The sequence below is a fragment of the Physella acuta genome, unplaced genomic scaffold, assembly GCF_028476545.2.
Source record: "Physella acuta isolate Inbredline_101_S28 unplaced genomic scaffold, ASM2847654v3 ptg000457l, whole genome shotgun sequence".
Taxonomy (NCBI): Eukaryota; Metazoa; Mollusca; class Gastropoda; family Physidae; genus Physella; species Physella acuta.
The window spans coordinates 111,045-136,196 of record NW_026731976.1 but is presented as its reverse complement, the minus strand read 5'-3'; the positions used below and the strand labels follow the sequence as shown (position 1 = coordinate 136,196).

General features: G+C 36.3%; 1 protein-coding gene across 1 annotated transcript in view; it reads left to right on the top strand.

Moving 5' to 3' along the window:
- The window catches only part of LOC131943485 (uncharacterized), a 58,703-nt gene that overhangs the window by 27,426 nt on the left and 6,125 nt on the right, over positions 1 to 25,152 (top strand). Inside the window, exons 10-12 of the mRNA XM_059303644.1 lie at positions 1,487 to 1,669; positions 7,829 to 7,960; positions 23,616 to 23,810. Coding sequence (XP_059159627.1) covers positions 1,487 to 1,669; positions 7,829 to 7,960; positions 23,616 to 23,810 — 510 coding nt within the window. The remainder of the gene's footprint in view (positions 1 to 1,486; positions 1,670 to 7,828; positions 7,961 to 23,615; positions 23,811 to 25,152) is intronic.

Here is a 25,152-nt window from a genome sequence, read left to right as displayed (position 1 = left end):
CAGCACACACTCACACACTCACACACTCACACACTCACATAGCAGGACACCATGAACGACATACAGAAGCAAACCAACACCACCCACCACCAACCAACACCACCCACCACCTACCAACACCACCCACCACCTACCAACACCACCCACCACCAACCAACACCACCCACCACCCACCACCTACCAACACCACCCACCACCAACCAACACCACCCACCACCAACCAACACCACCCACCAACACCACCCACCACCCACCAACACCACCCACCACCTACCAACACCACCCACCACCCACCAACACCACCCACCACCACCTAACACCGCCCACCACCACCCAACAACCTGAATCACAACACCCCACCACTCCATACCAAGCCCTCACGACATATGAACAACACCCAACGCCACCCCGCCCAACATGCACCTTAATTATGGACTTTCCCTTCACTCTAACACCTGTCTAGTACCTGTCCAGCAAATGTTTAACATCTGTCTAACACCTGTCTAAAACTGTCTATCAATTGTCAAGTACCACTTTAACACCTCCATAACACCTGTCTTACACCTGTAGAGCAATAGTTCTGCACCTGTCTAGCCATTGTCCAGCACCTGTTTAACACCTGTCTAATACATGTCTAACACCTGTCTAATACATGTCTAACACCTGTCTAATACATGTCTAACACCTGTCTAATAACTGTCTAACACCTGTCTAATACATGTCTAACACCTGTCTAATACATGTCTAACACCTGTTTAATACATGTCTAACACCTGTTTAAACCTGTCTAGCAATTGTCCAGCAGCAGTTTAACACCTGCCTAACACCTGTCTAACACATATGTAACACCTATCTAATACTGTCTAGCACCTGTCCATCACCTGCCTAACACCTGTTTGAATTAACTGTAGCTCTAAACAAACCGTGAACATGTCACCTATACAGATTTTAAATTGAACACAAGTTAATGCTTTCATGAATTGATATCAGATTATTAATAGTTTGTTTGGCCAACTTTAACAGTTTTGTTTGGCCAACTTTAACAATTTTGTTTGGCCAACTTTAACAATTTTGTTTGGCCAACTTTAACAATTTTGTTTGGCCAACTTTAACAATTTTGTTTGGCCAACTTTAACAATTTTGTTTGGCCAACTTTAACAATTTTGTTTGGCCAACTTTAACAATTTAATCCAAAACAAACAAACCTCATCTTAAACCTATCAACAGATTTTTAATTTAACCTAAGCTACTTGCTTTGATTCATGTATAATACTTGACCTCCCGTAACACCCAACACAACTAAAAATATGATTTTAAAAATAGAAGTACAATTTTTTAAAAATAATTAGAAATACAATAAAAAATATAATACGAAAACAAACATCATGCAACCACACCCCAAAATTTAACAAAGTCAAGTGCACATGTACTTGATGAACTCATCTGATCACGTGCTTCCGGTGAGGTAATGCCACTTTTGTTGTAGGCCACAACGTCGAGTTAAGTCTACAGTTTCTAACTGAGAAAGACGAGAGCATTGGCACAATGAACGGTATCACCAGCCACAAGGGTAGCGTGGAGTTCAAGCTCAAGCAACGGCTACGTGTTCACAAATTTCGACTGAGCAGTACACAACAGGTGCTCATCTGTGAGCTGGAGGCTTTTGGCGGTTAGTTCATGGGGATGTTGTTGTACATCTAGATGTACATTTAGATGTGTAGATAGATGTGGATGTAGTTGTACACCTAGATGTACATTTAGATGTGTAGTTAGATGTGGATGTAGTTGTACACCTAGATGTACATTTAGATGTGTAGCTAGATGTGGATGTAGTTGTACACCTAGATGTACATTTAGATGTGTAGCTAGATGTTGTTGTACATTTACATGTACATTTAGATGTGTAGCTAGATGATGATGTAGATGTACCTCTAGATGTATAGTTTAATGGGGATGTAGATGTACATTTAGATGTGTAGCTAGATGTGTATGTAGTTGTACGTCTAGATGTGTAGTTTAATGGGGATGTAGATGTACATTTAGATGTGTAGCTAGATGTGGATGTAGTTGTACGTCTAGATGTGTAGTTTAATGGCGATGTAGATGTACATTTAGATGTGTAGCTAGATGTGGATATAGTTGTACGTCTAGATGTACATTTAGATGTGTAGTTAGATGTGGATGTAGTTGTACACCTAGATGTACATTTAGATGTGTAGCTAGATGTGGATGTAGTTGTACATCTAGATGTGCATTTAGATGTGTAGCTAGATGATGATGTAGATGTACATCTAGATGTACATTTAGATGTGTAGCTAGATGTGGATGTAGTTGTACACCTAGATGTACATTTAGATGTGTAGTTAGATGTGGATGTAGATGTACATCTAGATGTGCATTTAGATGTGTAGTTAGATGTGGATGTAGATGTACACCTAGATGTACATTTAGATGTGTAGCTAGATGATGATGTAGATGTACATTTAGATGTGTAGTTAGATGGGGATGTAGTTGTACATCTAGATGTACATTTAGATGTGTAGTTAGATGTGGATGTAGTTGTACACCTAGATTTACATTTAGATGTGTAGCTAGATGTGGATGTAGTTGTACACCTAGATTTACATTTAGATGTGTATCTAGATGTGGATGTAGTTGTACACCTAGATGTACATTTAGATGTGTAGCTAGATGTGGATGTAGTTGTACATCTAGATGTACATTTAGATGTGTAGCTAGATGTGGATGTAGTTGTACACCTAGATTTACATTTAGATGTGTAGCTAGATGTGGATGTAGTTGTACACCTAGATGTACATTTAGATGTGTAGTTAGATGTGGATGTAGTTGTACATCTAGATGTACATTTAGATGTGTAGCTAGATGTGGATGTAGATGTACATTTAGATGTGTAGCTAGATGGGGATGTAGATGTAGATCTAGATGTACATTTGGATGTGTAGCTAGATGTGGATGTAGTTGTACATCTAGATGTGCATTTAGATGTGTAGCTAGATGATGATGTAGATGTACATTTAGATGTGTAGCTAGATGGTGATGTAGTTGTAGATCTAGATGTACATTTGGATGTGTAGTTAGATGTGGATGTAGTTGTATATCTAGATGTACATTTAGATGTGTAGCTAGATGTGGATGTAGTTGTACATCTAGATGTACATTTAGATGTGTAGCTAGATGGGGATGTAGTTGTACATCTAGATGTGTATTTAGATGTGTAGTTAGATGGGGAGGTACTAGTAACTTTTATATACGTTTACTTGATTTTGCTTTTACAAGAAATGTGATAGTAGACTTGTATATTTTGAATTTTCTCCCTTGAATAGGTTTTATAATTATAATAGGCTTTGAGAAAAGTAGTTGCGACCATCACTATTACCCTTAGCCTCGCAAGTATCGAATAGTTAAATGTATCGTTTTTGAACTTGCTAACCGTACATTCACCACTTCAGCACATTTTGTACCAACACTAGTCAGCAGATTTTAATTTACTTGCATAGCATTTAATGAATCCACAAAACAAGGCAGGTCAGGTTATTTTTTATATTATTTAGAAAAGGTTATTCATTAGTAAATGAAATAATTGAACATAATTTATAGTCAATTACTATTAATAAACGGGTTTTATTTCGTTAGTCTTTAATAAAGCGTCATTTGTAAATGGCCCCTAAATGAGAAGGTTACCCGACGTGTGAGCTGGCAACATGCAGTTGTACATGTGAAATCTTATTTCTGTCTTCTATGCATTTCTACATCATTCATCCGATCGCCATGAAAAGTTGGGAAGCTGTTGAGTACAACCCCGCAAAGGTTTCTGTCATAGGCCTCTGACATTTGTTTACATATTGGGGTGGTGGCGCCCCACAGAAATATGTGATTTAGCCCCCCAAGATCCTCAGTGGTTATCTTTACACCTAGGATCCACTTATTGTGTGCCCTGCATGGGGGGATAGGGTTAGGGTTAACCATGGGCGATAGGGTTAGGGTTAACCATGGGGGATAGGGTTAGGGTTAACCATGGGGGATAGGGTTAGGGTTAACCATGGGGGATAGGGTTAGGGTTAACCATGGGGGATAAGGTTAGGGTTAACCATGGGGGATAGGGTTAGGGTTAACCATGGGGGATAGGGTTAGGGATAGGGTTACTACTTGAAACCACCGGCGGCAGTGTCATCCGGAGAGTCGTAAAAAAGTGCACACAACACTTGGGATAAGTCTCACTATTACATTCGATGACTAAATCTAACCAGGGGTACCATCCACCACCCAGCACCCGTGCAGTCTCGCTACGACATTCGATGACTAAATCTAACCAGGGGTTGCACCCACCACCCACCACCCGTGCAGTCTCGCTACTACATTCGATGACTAAATCTAACCAGGGATTGCACCCACCACCCGTGCAGTCTCGCTACGACATTCGATGACTAAATCTAACCAGGGGTTGCACCCACCACCCACCACCCGTGCAGTCTCGCTACTACATTCGATGACTAAATCTAACCAGGGATTGCACCCACCACCCGTGCAGTCTCGCTACGACATTCGATGACTAAATCTAACCAGGGGTTGCACCCACCACCCACCACCCGTGCAGTCTCGCTACTACATTCGATGACTAAATCTAACCAGGGGTTGCACCCACCACCCGTGCAGTAATGTAACCGGTAGCTCCCCGTACTCCTTGACACCTGGGAGGTCGCCGACGGGTGATCAGCGCAAACTAAAGCTTACAGTACGCCCCTGGGGTGTCTCGTTGGTAATGTGCCCCAACAACTAAGATCCAATCGATGAAGTGCCGATATCGCTCACATTTGATTCAACTTCGGGATACTACGACACACGTCTAAAAATATACGATTGGTAACATTTTGATGAAAACCTCAATCTTTGATTTATTCATGCACCACAGGAAAAAATATATACCATGTGTCCCCAAGAACTGGAGTAAATTTTTTTTTTAAATGAGTACGGCAATTGTTGTCCATATATATATATATATATATATATATATATATATATATATATATATATATATATATATATATATATATATATATATATATATATATATATATATATATATATATATATATATATATATATATAAGAGGTCGGGTGCACGAAAGGACACTTCCCGGCACCGCGGGTGCTTCGAATTTGGCAAAATCAGGCCTTGGGGCAATAGAACACGGGAGCCGGTGCCGGTTGGCCGAAAAGTCCACGAAGAGGGGGTCAAAACTGACCTTCGACTGACCGGCACCTTATATGAGCTATATTACGAAAAAAAACTTTTGCCGAACGACCCCCCTTGATATTTTTTGAGGTGGTAGAAGAATGCCTTGGGGTGTCAGAAAAAACTCGGCATATCTGGGAAATCTTCCTAAAGTGGTCAAAACTGACCAGTCGTATTTCCCTATATTATCTTTGTATTTTATGGGAAAAACAGAGGGTGATTTCAAAACGGATTTTAGGGCACTTACCGTCTTTACATCTGGCTAATTTTTTGCATGCTCTTAGGTAAATGGCTTGACCTTTAGGGAAAATTGTCGGTTTCAATCAAAGGGAAAACAGAGGGTAATTTCAACAAAGATTTTATGGTAATTATGGCACGCAAAACGTTAGCCAGATATATAGAAAGTAAGTACTACTTACTTTCTGTATATCTGACTAACGTTTTGCATGCACCTAGATAAATTGTTAGGCCGTATGGAAAAAATGAACGCGAGTGAAATTCTCTTAATATGAGCTATATTACGGAAAAAAAAACTTTTGTCGAACGACCCCTTGATATTTTGAAAATTGGTAGAAGAACGCCTAAGGGTGTCAGAAAAAACTCCCCATATCTTGGAAAATCTAGAAATGGGTCAAAACTGAGCAGTCATATTTCCCTATATAATCGTTGTATTTTATGTGAAAAGCAGGATAGTTTCAACACACATTTTAGTTTACTTAACCTCTGTACATCTGGCTAATGTTTTGCATGCACCTCTATAGATGACTATTCCGTATGGAAAAACTGTTGGTCAGACTCAAAGTCCTCAAGGAGGGCTAAAAAATGACCGCGAGCGACATTCTCCTTATATGAGATTTATATAAGTAAATTGACGAAGGATCCCCCTAATATTTTTTGAGGTCTTAGGCAGAACCTGGAGGGTACCAAAAACAACATTATTCCTGTCGGAAAAAAACCACGTGATCGTTAGATTTGTCCAGATGCCGTAATTTCTTCTATGAACAATTGTTGGTGAGAAAGTAAACAAAGACTATGTCATATGGTTTTATGTACCGGGGAGGTAAGGGGTCATCCATAAATGACGTCACGCTTTTTTGGACGATTTTTACCTCCCTCCCTCCCCTCCGTCACATGTTGTCACAAGAAGCCAGACCCCCCCCCCCCTAAAATGACCTCACACCTCAACCTACAACCCCCCCCCCCTCCAAATTGCAGTTGAATTTTTTTTTAAACATCGATATTTTTCCAAAATCTTGTCTAAACTATTACAATTTATTAAAACAGTTATCTAAAACGCGAAATAACGTATAAAATTCGTTTTCTAACATTGCTTTTTTATAATGCAAAAATGTGACGTCGCAACAGCTGAACCCCCCCCTCCCCCTCATCACACATCGTCACAAAATTACGGAACTTCCCTCCCCCCTACGAATGTGACGTCATTTAGGGAGGCCCCTAACTTTTAAATTAATAATTTTAAAATAATATTTATACAATTTTTTTAGAAAAAAAAAACACCACAACGTATAGCATTCGTTTAAATAAATATTTTGTTTTAAATTTAGTAAAGTTATTGTACCTAAATGTAAAAATTAATTGCAAAAGTGAAATCAATGTAATATTTGATTTATACTACTAAGGAAGCCTTTGCAGTTATAATAACCTTGCGTGTAATAAGTTTGCGAATACTCCACCAATGTTTGCATGACAATAAATTACTCAGACTGTTAAAAAAAATGTCGGCCCTAAGGACTCAACATAACAACCAATCACCAATTAATTAATCATTAAAACTCTCATACATTTTTGTAAACCTAAGCGAAGCTAGGCAGAAAGCCTAGTATATATATATATATATATATATATATATATATATATATATATATATATATATATATATATATATATATATATATATATATATATATATATATATATATATATATATATATATGAAGGGCGCAGTGGAAAAAGTACTTAAGTGTATTTTGAGAGTTTTGAGAAAAATGAGTGCAAAGTTTTTAAATCGAAACTGAGTAATCGAATTAAGCTACTTCGGTACTTTTTCCATGACCCAAATATACAGGGATGGTTAAGGGGAGGTAATCAAATATTATACCGGTCTTAACTCATTTTTGAAAAAATGTAACTGAAGTACTTTTTCCACTGAGCCCTTCATATATATATATATATATATATATATATATATATATATATATATATATATATATATATATATATATATATATATATATATATATATACATAAATAGGTAGGGGCCCCAAAACATTTCTGCGGGGCCTCTGAAGGCCTCAAATCAAAATGTTACTTATCAATAACAAAGACTGTAAGTGTACATTTGAATTGACTATACTTAAAAATCTTAATACTGTATTGTCAAACTAAATCAAACAATGAATGACTTAAGTAAATGTAATCAACAAGGTAAAATAAAAGCATAGTACATGAAGACAGACCACTTTTAATCCTACGATCCTACTGTGCGTCCGCATTATTAAGATGCATTCATCAGTACTGTGAAGATGGTTAGTACTGCTCTTCTTCTCGATTAGATTGTGCGCCACCCCACTACAGCGAATATTGCAACCAGACTTGCCCCTCGGGATGTCGAGGCCAAGCGTGTCATTACAACGGTCTTTGTTATGGGTGTGAGTTCAAATCCCAAGATCCGATGTGTGGTGGTGGTAAGTACAGACCTACGATGGTCAATGTTATATGTGTATGTGATGGAATTAGAACAGAACTACGATGGTCAATGTTATATGTGTATGTGATGAAATTAGAACAGACCTACGATGGTCAATGTTATATGTGTATGTGATGAAATTAGAACAGAACTACGATGGTCAATGTTATATGTGTATGTGATGGAATTAGAACAGACCTACGATGGTCAATGTTATATGTGTATGTGATGGAATTAGAACAGAACTACGATGGTCAATGTTATATGTGTATGTGATGAAATTAGAACAGACCTACGATGGTCAATGTTATATGTGTATGTGAAGGAATTAGAACAGAACTACGATGGTCAATGTTATATGTGTATTTGATGGAATTAGAACAGACCTACCATGGTCAATGTTATATGTGTATGTGATGAAATTAGAACAGACCTACGATGGTCAATGTTATATGTGTATGTGATGAAATTAGAACAGACCTACGATGGTCAATGTTATATGTGTATGTGATGGAATTAGATCAGACCTACGATGGTCAATGTTATATGTGTATGTGATGGAATTAGAACAGACCTACGATGGTCAATGTTATATGTGTATGTGATGGAATTAGAACAGACCTACGATGGTCAATGTTATATGTGTATGTGATGAAATTAGAACAGAACTACGATGGTCAATGTTATATGTGTATGTGATGAAATTAGAACAGAACTACGATGGTCAATGTTATATGTGTATGTGATGAAATTAGAACAGAACTACGATGGTCAATGTTATATGTGTATGTGATGAAATTAGAACAGACCTACGATGGTCAATGTTATATGTGTATGTGATGAAATTAGAACAGACCTACGATGGTCAATGTTATATGTGTATGTGATGAAATTAGAACAGAACTACGATGGTCAATGTTATATGTGTATGTGATGGAATTAGAACAGAACTACGAATGTTATATGTGTATGTGATGAAATTAGAACAGAACTACGAATGTTATATGTGTATGTGATGAAATTAGAACAGAACTACGAATGTTATATGTGTATGTGATGGAATTAGAACAGAACTACGAATGTTATATGTGTATGTGATGGAATCAGAACAGAACTACGAATGTTATATGTGTATGTGATGGAATTAGAACAGAACTACGAATGTTATATGTGTATGTGATGGAATTAGAACAGAACTACGATGGTCAATGTTATATGTGTATGTGATGAAATTAGAATAGAACTACGAATGTTATATGTGTATGTGATGGAATTAGAACAGAACTACGATGGTCAATGTTATATGTGTATGTGATGAAATTAGAACAGAACTACGAATGTTATATGTGTATGTGATGGAATTAGAACAGAACTACGATGGTCAATGTTATATGTGTATGTGATGGAATTAGAACAGAACTACGATGGTCAATGTTATATGTGTATGTGATGAAATTAGAACAGAACTACGATGGTCAATGTTATATGTGTATGTGATGGAATTAGAACAGAACTACGATGGTCAATGTTATATGTGTATGTGATGAAATTAGAACAGAACTACGATGGGCAATGTTATATGTGTATGTGATGAAATTAGAACAGAACTACGAATGTTATATGTGTATGTGATGGAATTAGAACAGAACTACGATGGTCAATGTTATATGTGTATGTGATGGAATTAGAACAGAACTACGATGGTCAATGTTATATGTGTATGTGATGAAATTAGAACAGACCTACGATGGTCAATGTTATATGTGTATGTGATGGAATTAGAACAGAACTACGATGGTCAATGTTATATGTGTATGTGATGGAATTAGAACAGACCTACGATGGTCAATGTTATATGTGTATGTGATGAAATTAGAACAGACCTACGATGGTCAATGTTATATGTGTATGTGATGAAATTAGAACAGACCTACGATGGTCAATGTTATATGTGTATGTGATGGAATTAGATCAGACCTACGATGGTCAATGTTATATGTGTATGTGATGGAATTAGAACAGACCTACGATGGGCAATGTTATATGTGTATGTGATGGAATTAGAACAGACCTACGATGGTCAATGTTATATGTGTATGTGATAAAATTAGAACAGAACTACGATGGTCAATGTTATATGTGTATGTGATGAAATTAGAACAGAACTACGATGGTCAATGTTATATGTGTATGTGATGAATTTAGAACAGAACTACAATGGTCAATGTTATATGTGTATGTGATGGAATTAGAACAGAACTACGAATGTTATATGTGTATGTGATGAAATTAGAACAGAACTACGAATGTTATATGTGTATGTGATGAAATTAGAACAGAACTACGAATGTTATATGTGTATGTGATGGAATTAGAACAGAACTACGAATGTTATATGTGTATGTGATGGAATCAGAACAGAACTACGAATGTTATATGTGTATGTGATGGAATTAGAACAGAACTACGAATGTTATATGTGTATGTGATGGAATTAGAACAGAACTACGATGGTTAATGTTATATGTGTATGTGATGAAATTAGAATAGAACTACGAATGTTATATGTGTATGTGATGGAATTAGAACAGAACTACGATGGTCAATGTTATATGTGTATGTGATGAAATTAGAACAGAACTACGAATGTTATATGTGTATGTGATGGAATTAGAACAGAACTACGATGGTCAATGTTATATGTGTATGTGATGGAATTAGAACAGAACTACGATGGTCAATGTTATATGTGTATGTGATGAAATTAGAACAGAACTACGATGGTCAATGTTATATGTGTATGTGATGAAATTAGAACAGAACTACGATGGGCAATGTTATATGTGTATGTGATGAAATTAGAACAGAACTACGAATGTTATATGTGTATGTGATGGAATTAGAACAGAACTACGATGGTCAATGTTATATGTGTATGTGATGGAATTAGAACAGAACTACGATGGTCAATGTTATATGTGTATGTGATGAAATTAGAACAGACCTACGATGGTCAATGTTATATGTGTATGTGATGGAATTAGAACAGAACTACGATGGTCAATGTTATATGTGTATGTGATGGAATTAGAACAGACCTACGATGGTCAATGTTATATGTGTATGTGATGAAATTAGAACAGACCTACGATGGTCAATGTTATATGTGTATGTGATGAAATTAGAACAGACCTACGATGGTCAATGTTATATGTGTATGTGATGGAATTAGATCAGACCTACGATGGTCAATGTTATATGTGTATGTGATGGAATTAGAACAGACCTACGATGGGCAATGTTATATGTGTATGTGATGGAATTAGAACAGACCTACGATGGTCAATGTTATATGTGTATGTGATGAAATTAGAACAGAACTACGATGGTCAATGTTATATGTGTATGTGATGAAATTAGAACAGAACTACGATGGTCAATGTTATATGTGTATGTGATGAATTTAGAACAGAACTACAATGGTCAATGTTATATGTGTATGTGATGAAATTAGAACAGACCTACGATGGTCAATGTTATATGTGTATGTGATGAAATTAGAACAGACCTACGATGGTCAATGTTATATGTGTATGTGATGAAATTAGAACAGAACTACGATGGTCAATGTTATATGTGTATGTGATGGAATTAGAACAGAACTACGAATGTTATATGTGTATGTGATGAAATTAGAACAGAACTACGAATGTTATATGTGTATGTGATGAAATTAGAACAGAACTACGAATGTTATATGTGTATGTGATGGAATTAGAACAGAACTACGAATGTTATATGTGTATGTGATGGAATCAGAACAGAACTACGAATGTTATATGTGTATGTGATGGAATTAGAACAGAACTACGAATGTTATATGTGTATGTGATGGAATTAGAACAGAACTACGATGGTCAATGTTATATGTGTATGTGATGAAATTAGAATAGAACTACGAATGTTATATGTGTATGTGATGGAATTAGAACAGAACTACGATGGTCAATGTTATATGTGTATGTGATGAAATTAGAACAGAACTACGAATGTTATATGTGTATGTGATGGAATTAGAACAGAACTACGATGGTCAATGTTATATGTGTATGTGATGGAATTAGAACAGAACTACGATGGTCAATGTTATATGTGTATGTGATGAAATTAGAACAGAACTACGATGGTCAATGTTATATATGTATGTGAGGAAATTAGAACAGAACTACGATGGGCAATGTTATATGTGTATGTGATGAAATTAGAACTGAACTACGAATGTTATATGTGTATGTGATGGAATTAGAACAGAACTACGATGGTCAATGTTATATGTGTATGTGATGGAATTAGAACAGAACTACGATGGTCAATGTTATATGTGTATGTGATGAAATTAGAACAGACCTACGATGGTCAATGTTATATGTGTATGTGATGAAATTAGAACAGAACTACGAATGTTATATGTGTATGTGATGGAATTAGAACAGAACTACGATGGTCAATGTTATATGTGTATGTGATGGAATTAGAACAGAACTACGATGGTCAATGTTATATGTGTATGTGATGGAATTAGAACAGAACTACGATGGTCAATGTTATATGTGTATGTGATGAAATTAGAACAGAACTACGAATGTTATATGTGTATGTGATGGAATTAGAACAGAACTACGATGGTCAATGTTATATGTGTATGTGATGGAATTAGAACAGAACTACGATGGTCAATGTTATATGTGTATGTGATGAAATTAGAACAGAACTACGAATGTTATATGTGTATGTGATGGAATTAGAACAGACCTACGATGGTCAATGTTATATGTGTATGTGATGAAATTAGAACAGAACTACGATGGTCAATGTTATATGTGTATGTGATGAAATTAGAACAGAACTACGATGGTCAATGTTATATGTGTATGTGATGAAATTAGAACAGAACTACGATGGTCAATGTTATATGTGTATGTGATGAAATTAGAACAGACCTACGATGGTCAATGTTATATGTGTATGTGATGAAATTAGAACAGAACTACGAATGTTATATGTGTATGTGATGAAATTAGAACAGAACTACGATGGTCAATGTTATATGTGTATGTGATGAAATTAGAACAGACCTACGATGGTCAATGTTATATGTGTATGTGATGGAATTAGAACAGAACTACGATGGTCAATGTTATATGTGTATGTGATGAAATTAGAACAGACCTACGATGGTCAATGTTATATGTGTATGTGATGAAATTAGAACAGACCTACGATGGTCAATGTTATATGTGTATGTGATGGAATTAGAACAGAACTACGAATGTTATATGTGTATGTGATGGAATTAGAACAGACCTACGCTGGTCAATGTTATATGTGTATGTGATGGAATTAGAACAGAACTACGATGGTCAATGTTATATGTGTATGTGATGGAATTAGAACAGAACTACGAATGTTATATGTGTATGTGATTGAATTAGAACAGACCTACGATGGTCAATGTTATATGTGTATGTGATGAAATTAGAACAGAACTACGATGGTCAATGTTATATGTGTATGTGATGGAATTAGAACAGAGCTACGAATGTTATATGTGTATGTGATGGAATTAGAACATACCTACGATGGTCAATGTTATATGTGTATGTGATGAAATTAGAACAGACCTACGATGGTCAATGTTATATGTGTATGTGATGGAATTAGAACAGACCTACGATGGTCAATGTTATATGTGTATGTGATGGAATTAGAACAGAACTACGATGGTCAATGTTATATGTGTATGTGATGGAATTAGAACAGAACTACGATGGTCAATGTTATATGTGTATGTGATGGAATTAGAACAGACCTACGATGGTCAATGTTATATGTGTATGTGATGAAATTAGAACAGACCTACGATGGTCAATGTTATATGTGTATGTGATGGAATTAGAACAGACCTACGATGGTCAATGTTATATGTGTATGTGATGAAATTAGAACAGAACTACGATGGTCAATGTTATATGTGTATGTGATGGAATTAGAACAGAACTACGATGGTCAATGTTATATGTGTATGTGATGAAATTAGAACAGACCTACGATGGTCAATGTTATATGTGTATGTGATGGAATTAGATCAGACCTACGATGGTCAATGTTATATGTGTATGTGATGGAATTAGAACAGACCTACGATGGTCAATGTTATATGTGTATGTGATGGAATTAGAACAGACCTACGATGGTCAATGTTATATGTGTATGTGATGAAATTAGAACAGAACTACGATGGTCAATGTTATATGTGTTTGTGATGAAATTAGAACAGAACTACGATGGTCAATGTTATATGTGTATGTGATGAAATTAGAACAGAACTACGATGGTCAATGTTATATGTGTATGTGATGAAATTAGAACAGACCTACGATGGTCAATGTTATATGTGTATGTGATGAAATTAGAACAGACCTACGATGGTCAATGTTATATGTGTATGTGATGAAATTAGAACAGAACTACGATGGTCAATGTTATATGTGTATGTGATGGAATTAGAACAGAACTACGAATGTTATATGTGTATGTGATGAAATTAGAACAGAACTACGAATGTTATATGTGTATGTGATGAAATTAGAACAGAACTACGAATGTTATATGTGTATGTGATGGAATTAGAACAGAACTACGAATGTTATATGTGTATGTGATGGAATTAGAACAGAACTACGAATGTCATATGTGTATGTGATGGAATTAGAACAGAACTACGAATGTTATATGTGTATGTGATGGAATTAGAACAGAACTACGATGGTCAATGTTATATGTGTATGTGCTGAAATTAGAACAGAACTACGAATGTTATATGTGTATGTGATGGAATTAGAACAGACCTACGATGGTCAATGTTATATGTGTATGTGATGAAATTAGAACAGAACTACGAATGTTAAATGTGTATGTGATGGAATTAGAACAGAACTACGATGGTCAATGTTATATGTGTATGTGATGGAATTAGAACAGAACTACGATGGTCAATGTTATATGTGTATGTGATGAAATTAGAACAGAACTACGAATGTTATATGTGTATGTGATGGAATTAGAACAGAACTACGATGGTCAATGTTATATGTGTATGTGATGGAATTAGAACAGAACTACGATGGTCAATGTTATATGTGTATGTGATGGAATTAGAACAGAACTACGATGGTCAATGTTATATGTGTATGTGATGAAATTAGAACAGAACTACGAATGTTATATGTGTATGTGATGGAATTAGAACAGAACTACGATGGTCAATGTTATATGTGTATGTGATGGAATTAGAACAGAACTACGATGGTCAATGTTATATGTGTATGTGATGAAATTAGAACAGAACTACGAATGTTATATGTGTATGTGATGGAATTAGAACAGAACTACGATGGTCAATGTTATATGTGTATGTGATGGAATTAGAACAGAACTACGATGGTCAATGTTATATGTGTATGTGATGAAATTAGAACAGAACTACGAATGTTATATGTGTATGTGATGGAATTAGAACAGACCTACGATGGTCAATGTTATATGTGTATGTGATGAAATTAGAACAGAACTACGATGGTCAATGTTATATGTGTATGTGATGGAATTAGAACAGAACTACGAATGTTATATGTGTATGTGATGGAATTAGAACAGAACTACGATGGTCAATGTTATATGTGTATGTGATGAAATTAGAACAGACCTACGATGGTCAATGTTATATGTGTATGTGATGGAATTAGAACAGAACTACGATGGTCAATGTTATATGTGTATGTGATGAAATTAGAACAGACCTACGATGGTCAATGTTATATGTGTATGTGATGAAATTAGAACAGACCTACGATGGTCAATGTTATATGTGTATGTGATGGAATTAGAACAGAACTACGAATGTTATATGTGTATGTGATGGAATTAGAACAGACCTACGATGGTCAATGTTATATGTGTATGTGTGGGAATTAGAACAGAACTACGATGGTCAATGTTATATGTGTATGTGATGAAATTAGAACAGACCTACGATGGTCAATGTTATATGTGTATGTGATGAAATTAGAACAGACCTACGATGGTCAATGTTATATGTGTATGTGATGGAATTAGAACAGACCTACTATGGTCAATGTTATATGTGTATGTGATGAAATTAGAACAGAACTACGATGGTCAATGTTATATGTGTATGTGATGGAATTAGAACAGAACTACGAATGTTATATGTGTATGTGATGGAATTAGAACAGACCTACGATGGTCAATGTTATATGTGTATGTGATGAAATTAGAACAGACCTACGATGGTCAATGTTATATGTGTATGTGATGGAATTAGAACAGAACTACGATGGTCAATGTTATATGTGTATGTGATGGAATTAGAACAGAACTACGATGGTCAATGTTATATGTGTATGTGATGAAATTCGAACAGAACTACGATGGTCAATGTTATATGTGTATGTGATGGAATTAGAACAGAACTACGATGGTCAATGTTATATGTGTATGTGATGAAATTAGAACAAACCTACGATGGTCAATGTTATATGTGTATGTGATGAAATTAGAACAGACCTACGATGGTCAATGTTATATGTGTATGTGATGAAATTAGAACAGAACTACGATGGTCAATGTTATATGTGTATGTGATGGAATTAGAACAGACCTACGATTGTCAATGTTATATGTGTATGTGATGGAATTAGAACAGACCTACGATGGTCAATGTTATATGTGTATGTGATGGAATTAGAACAGAACTACGAATGTTATATGTGTATGTGATGAAATTAGAACAGAACTACGATGGTCAATGTTATATGTGTATGTGATGGAATTAGAACAGAACTACGAATGTTATATGTGTATGTGATGGAATTAGAACAGACCTACGATGGTCAATGTTATATGTGTATGTGATGAAATTAGAACAGACCTACGATGGTCAATGTTATATGTGTATGTGATGGAATTAGAACAGAACTACGATGGTCAATGTTATATGTGTATGTGATGGAATTAGAACAGAACTACGATGGTCAATGTTATATGTGTATGTGATGAAATTAGAACAGAACTACGATGGTCAATGTTATATGTGTATGTGATGGAATTAGAACAGAACTACGATGGTCAATGTTATATGTGTATGTGATGAAATTAGAACAGACCTACGATGGTCAATGTTATATGTGTATGTGATGAAATTAGAACAGACCTACGATGGTCAATGTTATATGTGTATGTGATGAAATTAGAACAGAACTACGATGGTCAATGTTATATGTGTATGTGAGGGAATTAGAACAGACCTACGATGGTCAATGTTATATGTGTATGTGATGGAATTAGAACAGACCTACGATGGTCAATGTTATATGTGTATGTGATGGAATTAGAACAGAACTACGAATGTTATATGTGTATGTGATGAAATTAGAACAGAACTACGATGGTCAATGTTATATGTGTATGTGATGGAATTAGAACAGAACTACGAATGTTATATGTGTATGTGATGGAATTAGAACAGACCTACGATGGTCAATGTTATATGTGTTTGTGATGAAATTAGAACAGACCTACGATGGTCAATGTTATATGTGTATGTGATGGAATTAGAACAGAACTACGATGGTCAATGTTATATGTGTATGTGATGAAATTAGAACAGAACTACGATGGTCAATGTTATATGTGTATGTGATGGAATTAGAACAGAACAACGATGGTCAATGTTATATGTGTATGTGATGAAATTAGAACAGACATACGATGGTCAATGTTATATGTGTATGTGATGGAATTAGATCAGAACTACGATGGTCAACGTTATATGTGTATGTGATGAAATTAGAACAGAACTACGATGGTCAATGTTATATGTGTATGTGATGAAATTAGAATAGACCTACGATGGTCAATGTTATATGTGTATGTGATGGAATTAGAACAGAACTACGATGGTCAATGTTATATGTGTATGTGATGAAATTAGAACAGACCTACGATGGTCAATGTTATATGTGTATGTGATGAAATTAGAACAGACCTACGATGGTCAATGTTATATGTGTATGTGATGGAATTAGAACAGAACTACGATGGTCAATGTTATATGTGTATGTGATGGAATTAGAACAGAACTACGATGGTCAATGTTATATGTGTATGTGATGAAATTCGAACAGAACTACGATGGTCAATGTTATATGTGTATGTGATGGAATTAGAACAGAACTACGATGGTCATTGTTACATGTGTATGTGATGAAATTAGAACAGAACTACGATGGTCAATGTTATATGTGTATGTGATGGAATTAGAACAGAACTACGAATGTTATATGTGTATGTGATGGAATTAGAACAGACCTACGATGGTCAATGTTATATGTGTATGTGATGAAATTAGAACAGACCTACGATGGTCAATGTTATATGTGTATGTGATGGAATTAGAACAGAACTACGATGGTCAATGTTATATGTGTATGTGATGGAATTAGAACAGAACTACGATGGTCAATGTTATATGTGTATGTGATGGAATTCGAACAGAACTACGATGGTCAATGTTATATGTGTATGTGATGGAATTAGAACAGAACTACGATGGTCATTGTTACATGTGTATGTGATGAAATTAGAACAGACCTACGATGGTCAATGTTATATGTGTATGTGATGAAATTAGAACAGACCTACGATGGTCAATGTTATATGTGTATGTGATGGAATTAGAACAGACCTACGATTGTCAATGTTATATGTGTATGTGATGGAATTAGAACAGACCTACGATGGTCAATGTTATATGTGTATGTGATGGAATTAGAACAGAACTACGAATGTTATATGTGTATGTGATGAAATTAGAACAGAACTACGATGGTCAATGTTATATGTGTATGTGATGGAATTAGAACAGAACTACGAATGTTATATGTGTATGTGATGGAATTAGAACAGACCTACGATGGTCAATGTTATATGTGTATGTGATGAAATTAGAACAGACCTACGATGGTCAATGTTATATGTGTATGTGATGGAATTAGAACAGACCTACGATGGTCAATGTTATATGTGTATGTGATGGAATTAGAACAGAACTACGATGGTCAATGTTATATGTGTATGTGATGAAATTAGAACAGAACTACGATGGTCAATGTTATATGTGTATGTGATGGAATTAGAACAGAACTACGATGGTCAATGTTATATGTGTATGTGATAAAATTAGAACAGACCTACGATGGTCAATGTTATATGTGTATGTGATGAAATTAGAACAGACCTACGATGGTCAATGTTATATGTGTATGTGATGAAATTAGAACAGAACTACGATGGTCAATGTTATATGTGTATGTGAGGGAATTAGAACAGACCTACGATGGTCAATGTTATATGTGTATGTGATGGAATTAGAACAGACCTACGATGGTCAATGTTATATGTGTATGTGATGGAATTAGAACAGAACTACGAATGTTATATGTGTATGTGATTAATTAGAACAGAACTACGATGGTCAATGTTATATGTGTATGTGATGGAATTAGAACAGAACTACGAATGTTATATGTGTATGTGATGGAATTAGAACAGACCTACGATGGTCAATGTTATATGTGTATGTGATGAAATTAGAACAGACCTACGATGGTCAATGTTATATGTGTATGTGATGGAATTAGAACAGAACTACGATGGTCAATGTTATATGTGTATGTGATGAAATTAGAACAGAACTACGATGGTCAATGTTATATGTGTATGTGATGGAATTAGAACAGAACTACGATGGTCAATGTTATATGTGTATGTGATGAAATTAGAACAGACCTACGATGGTCAATGTTATATGTGTATGTGATGAAATTAGAACAGACCTACGATGGTCAATGTTATATGTGTATGTGATGAAATTAGAACAGAACTACGATGGTCAATGTTATATGTGTATGTGATGGAATTAGAACAGACCTACGATGGTCAATTTTATATGTGTATGTGATGGAATTAGAACAGACCTACGATGGTCAATGTTATATGTGTATGTGATGGAATTAGAACAGAACTACGAATGTTATATGTGTATGTGATGAAATTAGAACAGAACTACGATGGTCAATGTTATATGTGTATGTGATGGAATTAGAACAGACCTACGATGGTCAATGTTATATGTGTATGTGATGAAATTAGAACAGAACTACGATGGTCAATGTTATATGTGTATGTGATGGAATTAGAACAGAACTACGATGGTCAATGTTATGTGTATGTGATGAAATTAGAACAGAACTACGATGGTCATTGTTATATGTGTATGTGATGGAATTAAAACAGAACTATGATGGTCAATTTTATATGTGTATGTGATGAAATTAGAACAGAACTACGATGGTCAATGTTATATGTGTATGTGATGGAATTAGATCAGAACTACGATGGTCAATGTTATATGTGTATGTGATGAAATTAGAACAGAACTACGATGGTCAATGTTATATGTGTATGTGATGAAATTAGAACAGACCTACGATGGTCAATGTTATATGTGTATGTGATGGAATTAGAACAGACCTACGATGGTCAATGTTATATGTGTATGTGATGAAATTAGAACAGACCTACGCTGGTCAATGTTATATGTGTATGTGATGGAATTAGAACAGACCTACGATGGTCAATGTTATATGTGTATGTGATGAAATTAGAACAGACCTACGATGGTCAATGTTATATGTGTATGTGATGGAATTAGAACAGACCTACGATGGTCAATGTTATATGTGTATGTGATGAAATTAGAACAGACCTACGATGGTCAATGTTATATGTGTATGTGATGAAATTAGAACAGACCTACGATGGTCAATGTTATATGTGTATGTAATGAAATTAGAACAGACCTACGAATGTTATATGTGTATGTGATGAAATTAGAACAGAACTACGAATGTTATATGTGTACTAGCTGCATCCCGTGCTCCGCCACGGTAAATCTTTTTTAAATGTACCAACTTGGGAACAGAACAAAACTAAACACAACACAAACGAACGCAAAAAACAACACAAACGAAAAAACAAACACAACACTCATAACATAAACACATCTTAAATGCAATCATAAAGGCATATTGCTCACAGTCTAGCCCGTAGCGCCAAATCGCGCCCTTTCCGAGCGCCGGCGGACGCGTCTGACACAGTTAATGAGGCGTAGCGACCCTTACCGGCGCCCGGGGACAAACTTTCGATTTGCTATCCCCCCCCCCCCCCTCAAACTTTTGATTTTGCACCCCTTCCCCTCAAACTTTCAATTTCCACCCCACTCCCTTAAACTTTAGCTTTGCACCCCACCCCCTCCCCCTCTACTATAAAACCCCTAGCTTGTCCGCAAACCGAAAGATAGAATAATAATTAGTAAATAATACGTTCAGTGTATAAAATAAATTAAAGGCATCTATAATAATAGTTTCGCTGTCTGTGTATCTATCTATCTATCTGTGTATCTATCTGACAAGAACGCTCTAGAGAAAACACAAGCAAATTAAAAACATGCATAGTATTTCGAAAACGAAATATGACGTCATATTGAGCATAGAGTAGAAAATAATCTCAAGCCGGAGAGTGCACACAGTAATATGACGTCATTGATTCTCGAGTAAACATTGTCTAATCTAAATGGCTTGCGTGAAGAGTTTCTTTCATACAATTCTTCAGGTAGGGGCGAAGCCCTGCCCCCGGTAGAACATCTAAGCCGCCTTCCCTCCCCCCCCCCCTACTCAAAAGATATGGCGTCATCGATACTCTATAATAAAAAAGACTGACATTACTGCATAATTAATGTGTATAAACTTAAAAGTGTTTGGCATTTAGAGTTTCTTTCATATAATTCTTCGGGTAGTGGCTAAGCGCGACACCAGTGTTTCTTTCAGACTTTTTCCTCCGAGGAGAGGGGAACTTTAAATTTTCTAATCTAAAAAGTGTTATGCGTGCAAAGTTTCTACCGTTAGTTTGTATGATCTACAAATGCGAACAGTGTTTCTTTCAGACTCTTTCCTCCCCGAGAGGGAGGGGGGTACTTGAAAATTGTCGGGGTGTGGGGGGAGGGGGGGCGGGGCGGAGCCCCCTATCCCCAAGTAGAGTCGCCTGAAAGAAACTCTAAATGCGACTTATGTCATGATTGAGACTAGGTGCATGGCTTAGGTGTATGGCTACGAAGTGTAGATCAAGCTTAAATCCGATTAAAATGACGATTCTTGATAAAAATCCGTTTTCAAAGTAATTTGTCGTTTCCGATTCAATTTGAGGTTAAGGTGGTGGCTTTGGTTTTGGTTTAGAGAAAATAAATAGACAGCACTATCAACCTAGCGCCCGTTGTATCCTTCCTCAACGGGCAATTTTTCTCGTTATTTAGAATATCCGTGTTTTACAGACCATATTGCACATTATAAATTCATGCACTTTTTTCAGTACTTTTTAAAATTTACAATAAAGTTTCATGACTAAAACCATTGCGCACCTAATGAACGTGATAATTAATATAATAATGGAGAATAGTTTATTAAAAATTATAATTAGTAAACAGTAAATTCAGTGAATAAAATAAATAAAAGAAAGCCTTTTATCAATCAATGCTAATTATAATATTCCAACAATAATGTACTATTACACGTCTGCATAATTTGCATTCACATTTTGCTAATTATATTATTCCACCAATTATTCCGTCTTGCAGATTTTGCATTCACATTTTTAGCGTGAGTTTAATTTATTTTTAAATTACCTATCTTGGCAAAATTACTAAACCGTTTAATTTAATTTTTCTACCCTAATGTTATTATGGTATTAAAATGTATCCGCTTTTTCTGAGAATCTAAACGAAAATGATATTTGACATTAATCTTTTTAATATGTTTTAGCAATGTGCGTGTATTTAATATTTTCTTCACGTTATGCAAAAAAAGAAAAACAGTGGCAATTATAAAATAGCTCTATGCCGTTATATAAACAAACCCTACTCTATTTCTTATAATAAGACACTGCAGTGCACTGAAAAGCACAGCATGGTGCGATGTTTACTTTTATGTTTCAAAATCTATAGCGATGACAGACTGACACACGCTCAGCCCGCATACATTATAGATGTGATAGAGTTGAAGCAGAAGTACCTAGTGCCACAATCGATCTTGATTAGTTTAGAGGCTTGTTCAACTCATGCACTTATTTAGAGCAATAGAAAGGCAGGTGGGCGATTCATTAGGCGATAGACAGGGAGAGGTCAACTAACAGGTGAGATTTTAATGGGAGAGGTCAACATACAGGTGAGATTTTAATGGGAGAGGTCAACATACAGGTGAGATTTTAATGGGAGAGGTCAACATACAGGTGAGATTTTAATGGGAGAGGTCAACTAACAGGTGAGATTTTAATGGGAGAGGTCAACTAACAGGTGAGAACAGGTGAGAAAATTAGATAATTAGAAGTTCCTGCAGGGTGCTAAATGACAGGTAAATAAGCTCAGTAATACAAAGCTAAAAGTCAACTTGTTTTTATTTTAGCTTCAATAGATGGCAATGTGACGTCGACACCAAGACCAGATGCTCCCCCAGATAAATGGGCGTTTTTCAACTCAACACTCGGCACCTTCCTGATCTACCTGCTGATACTTGGGCTGTGTATGGCTGGTCTCTTCTGTTGCACGTGTCCGTGTAGGAAGAAAAAGTCGAAAAAACGGAAAGCAAAGCTTCACACAGGTGGGTAGATATTCTCACACAGGTGGGTACTTACTCTCAGAGGTGGGTACTTACTCTCACACAGGTGGGTACTTACTCTCAAATGTGGGTACTTACTCTCAAATGTGGGTACTTACTCTCACATGTGGGTACTTACTCTCACACAGGTGGGTACTTACTCTCACACAGGTGGGTACTTACTCTCAGAGGTGGGTACTTACTCTCACACAGGTGGGTACTTACTCTCAAATGTGGGTACTTACTCTCAAATGTGGGTACTTACTCTCACATGTGGGTACTTACTCTCACACAGGTGGGTACTTACTCTCACACAGGTGGGTACTTACTCTCACATGTGGGTACTTACTCTCACATGTGGCTACTTACTCTCACACAGGTGGGTACTTACTCTCACACAGGTGGGTACTTACTCTCACACAGGTGGGTACTTACTCTCACACAGGTGGGTACTTACTCTCACATGTGGGTACTTACTCTCAAATGTGGGTACTTACTCTCACACAGGTGGGTACTTACTCTCACACAGGTGGGTACTTACTCTCACACAGGTGGGTACTTACTCTCACACAGGTGGGTACTTACTCTCACACAGGTGGGTACTTACTCTCACACAGGTGGGTACTTACTCTCACACAGGTGGGTACTTACTCTCACATGTGGGTACTTACTCTCACATGTGGCTACTTACTCTCACACAGGTGGGTACTTACTCTCACACAGGTGGGTACTTACTCTCACACACGTGGGTACTTACTCTCACACATGTGGGTACTTACTCTCACACAGGTGGGTACTTACTCTCACACAGGTTGGTACTTACTCTCACACAGGTGGGTACTTACTCTCACACAGGTGGGTACTTACTCTCACATGTGGGTACTTACTCTCACATGTGGGTACTTACTCTCAAATGTGGGTACTTACTCTCACACAGGTGGGTACTTACTCTCACACAGGTGGGTACTTACTCTCACACAGGTGGGTACTTACTCTCACACAGGTGGGTACTTACTCTCACACAGGTGGGTACTTACTCTCACACAGGTGGGTACTTACTCTCACACAGGTGGGTACTTACTCTCACATGTGGGTACTTACTCTCACATGTGGCTACTTACTCTCACACAGGTGGGTACTTACTCTCACATGTGGGTACTTACTCTCACATGTGGGTACTTACTCTCACACACGTGGGTACTTACTCTCACACAGGTGGGTACTTACTCTCACATGTGGGTACTTACTCTCACATGTGGCTACTTACTCTCACACAGGTGGGTACTTACTCTCACATGTGGGTACTTACTCTCACACAGGTGGGTACTTACTCTCACACAGGTGG